The sequence below is a fragment of the Lactuca sativa genome, chromosome 7, assembly GCF_002870075.4.
Source record: "Lactuca sativa cultivar Salinas chromosome 7, Lsat_Salinas_v11, whole genome shotgun sequence".
Classification (NCBI taxonomy): Eukaryota; Viridiplantae; Streptophyta; class Magnoliopsida; order Asterales; family Asteraceae; genus Lactuca; species Lactuca sativa.
Genome location: NC_056629.2, coordinates 41,791,844 through 41,794,953, shown reverse-complemented (window position 1 = coordinate 41,794,953; position 3,110 = coordinate 41,791,844). Strand labels below are relative to the sequence as shown.

Below are 3,110 nucleotides of genomic sequence, written 5' to 3'. Positions count from 1 at the left end.
ACTGAACAGTTCCCCCCCCCCCCCCCACCCCCCTCATTTTACTTAATTATTTTATTCTCTAAATTAAATCATATATACTCGTTCCTAAAGAGTTCGACACTCTTATTTATCAAAACTATACTATACAAGATCAGGTCCACTGCCTGTGAGTGTTATCGTGTGGTTAGGTTATATAAGGCTTTACAAATTTAAAACCTGATATTATATATATATATATATATATATATATATATATATATATATATATATATATATATATATATATATATAACACATCAAGCTTTTCGTGTACTTGCCAGGGAACGGTTTAAGTTATTTAGATAATTTTCCTTTCGTATTCGATTCTTTCTGCGGGATTTATTCCACATAAATTTATTTTTCTATTTAGGTTTTATTTTTTGAAAATCGAGTCTTAGCGATGCGAAGCCCAATTGCTCGTGACGCGACCTCGCTGTATTCCTATGCGTTGTTAGTTTTCCTTTTTGTTCCTTTTTAGGCCTTTTTTGTTTAATTTCTATTTGTTTCAGTTACTTCATAGTCCACCTCATGACAAACACCGCCTACCTTACGCTCGAGGAGTATGTGATTCGTAGCAGAGAGGGCAACGGTCAGGTCAAGTTCGTCCAACAATCCTAGAAGCAACCAAGTTCAAGCTCAAGGGGCAATTTCTTAATATTTTAAAGGAAACATCATTTTATGATTTTTAATACTCATGCTTATTTTTTATGTTTTGATTTTGTTAAGAATTAGAAAGATTGTTGAATTTTCCAACAATCCTAGAACCAACCAAGTTCAAGCTCAAGGGGCAATTTTTTAATATTTTAAAGGAAACACCATTTTATGATTTTTAATACTCATGCTTATTTTTTATGTTTTGATTTGTTAAGAATTAGAAATATTGTTGAATTTTTAATGATTTTTTTTTTTTTGAAGATTTATGTATTTCCTGTCGTTGAAAATGGAGCAATTATCTACCTAACAAATGAAAAAGTAATGAATCATTTTTAAAAAATACCATGGAGAAAAATTTTCAAATTCGGTATGGTTCATGATTTTAGTAGTATTGTATTTTTCAATTGATTTTGTTAACATTAATAGTAATTGCCTCTAACTTGTTAAACCAAACATTGCATACCCTAGCTAGTTTAGTTTTCTAGATCGCCTACCTTCTCTAAAGACACAAATGGGTTTAATGAATAACTTTTTATAAAATCACACAAATTAAATGCTTCTCCATCAACACATATGGCCCGTAAGGACTTGATAGTTTGGAAATTACGAAGTGAGAGGCCGGCAGCTTCGTTCATTACTGAACTAAAAATAAAAAACAAGTGCAATTATCATAGTGATGTGGCACTTAGCTTCCTAAACGGTGCTTGAGACAAAAAATAACACCTTGGAAACATCTGCGCACGAGGTCTTGTCTTTACAGTTTGTATAAAAAAAACCCATTACATCACAACAAGCATAGATCTTCAAAAGCAGCCATGACAGTCAAATCCGTAGCATACTCCATCCTGGTGCTGAGGATCATCACTCTTCTGATCTTAGCTGCTTCAGCCACGTACATGGCTCTTAACAGTTACAAACTTGCAGGTCAGAAGAAGATTACTTGGAAAGATCTCAAAACTTACAGGTATATATGCGTCCCTGGCACCTTACACCTTTTGCTTTTATCAACCAGTAAACACGCATGTAATTTAACAATTTTCATTTATGATATGATAGGTATGTTTTCGCGACTGCTGTCATCGGTGTTGTCTACACGCTGATTCAAATTCCTTTCGCTTTATATTATGCACGCACGGAGAAGAGGTTGATTCGTCATTCGTGTCTCCCAGAGTTTGACTTCTATGGAGATAAGGTAAGACCAATGGGAAAAATATATATATATATATATATATATATATATATATATATATATATATATATATATATATATATATATATATATAGAGAGAGAGAGAGAGAGAGAGAGAGAGAGAGAGAGAGAGAGAAAAACACGAAATGTTTATACACTTTGTCACAAAAAATGTACAGCGAATGTGACACTAAAACACGATTTCTTTTGTTTTGTGTAAACATCCAACGTACGTTCCTTTTTAAAAGACGACAACACACATTATTTCAGATTAATGGTAGACACATATGGTGGACTTTAAATTTTGCAGTTGGTCAGCTATATTTTAGCAACGGGGGTTGGTGCAGGCTTTGCTGCATCAATGGAGTTACGGGAAACGGTGGATGATTTTGTTGCTCTCATTGCTATCATATTGGCTGCAGTAAATGAAAACATCAATTTGGCGTTCAATCTTGATAAATTCCTTTCCGAAACTCATAAGTTTCTTCATCGCGGGATCATTGCTACTATTCTCCTTACTATTGGTTTCGCTTTCATGGCCATCACCTCTATTCTTCAGTTAGTTGGCTATTATTCTTAAATTTCTGATCAGTTGACAAGTAATAATGTAATATATAACAATAACAAATTTAGTAATAAAATAAGGTCGAAAAACCATTTTTAATAACAGCCTTAGATTTCTAGGTAGGACTTGGTCACCATTTGTAATGGAAAAAAGAGAATAATTATTTGTTAAATTGGGTAAATTTGTAATTCACCATCCAATGTACTAGTGATTTATGATTTGTTAATTTGTGTGTTTAACCATTGATGATATCATGGTCAATTTTTAATTAGGTTGTCCTTAGGTGTAATAAAAATTGTTTCTTTTTTGTTATATTTTGTTTAAAGAACATTACTGAATGAGATTTAGGCTATGTTAGGCATACTAGCTGAAAAGCGTGGTGATAGCTGAAAAGTTAGTTGTTAAGATTTGTGGGAATTATGTGAGTCAACATGGTATCAGAGATTCTAGAGCGAGCCAACATGCATAAATGAAAAATGACTCGTACCCGACCTGATACTTCAACCAAGTTTGATGGCACCACCCCCGATCCAACTTTGTACACAGCCTTGCAGTTGTTCTTATGTATCTTGACTTTCACCCATCAAGATATTACCTACGTTGTTCATGTCTCCACATGCATGACCCTACATTCATTCAGGGCACTTTTCACCATGGTCTTCAACGTTATGTCTCCCCTTTTCG

The 3,110-nt window shown here is 33.6% G+C and overlaps 1 protein-coding gene across 1 annotated transcript; it reads left to right on the top strand.

The window, feature by feature from the left end:
* The first annotated feature begins 1,389 nt into the window (after window positions 1-1,389).
* On the top strand, window positions 1,390-2,594 carry LOC111880765 (CASP-like protein 4D1). The gene is made up of 3 exons (XM_023877180.3): window positions 1,390-1,636; window positions 1,729-1,864; window positions 2,172-2,594. Exons 1-3 carry the CDS (start codon window positions 1,488-1,490, stop codon window positions 2,439-2,441), a joined length of 555 nt encoding a protein of 184 aa, XP_023732948.1. The 5' UTR covers window positions 1,390-1,487; the 3' UTR covers window positions 2,442-2,594.
* Window positions 2,595-3,110: the final 516 nt, after the last annotated feature.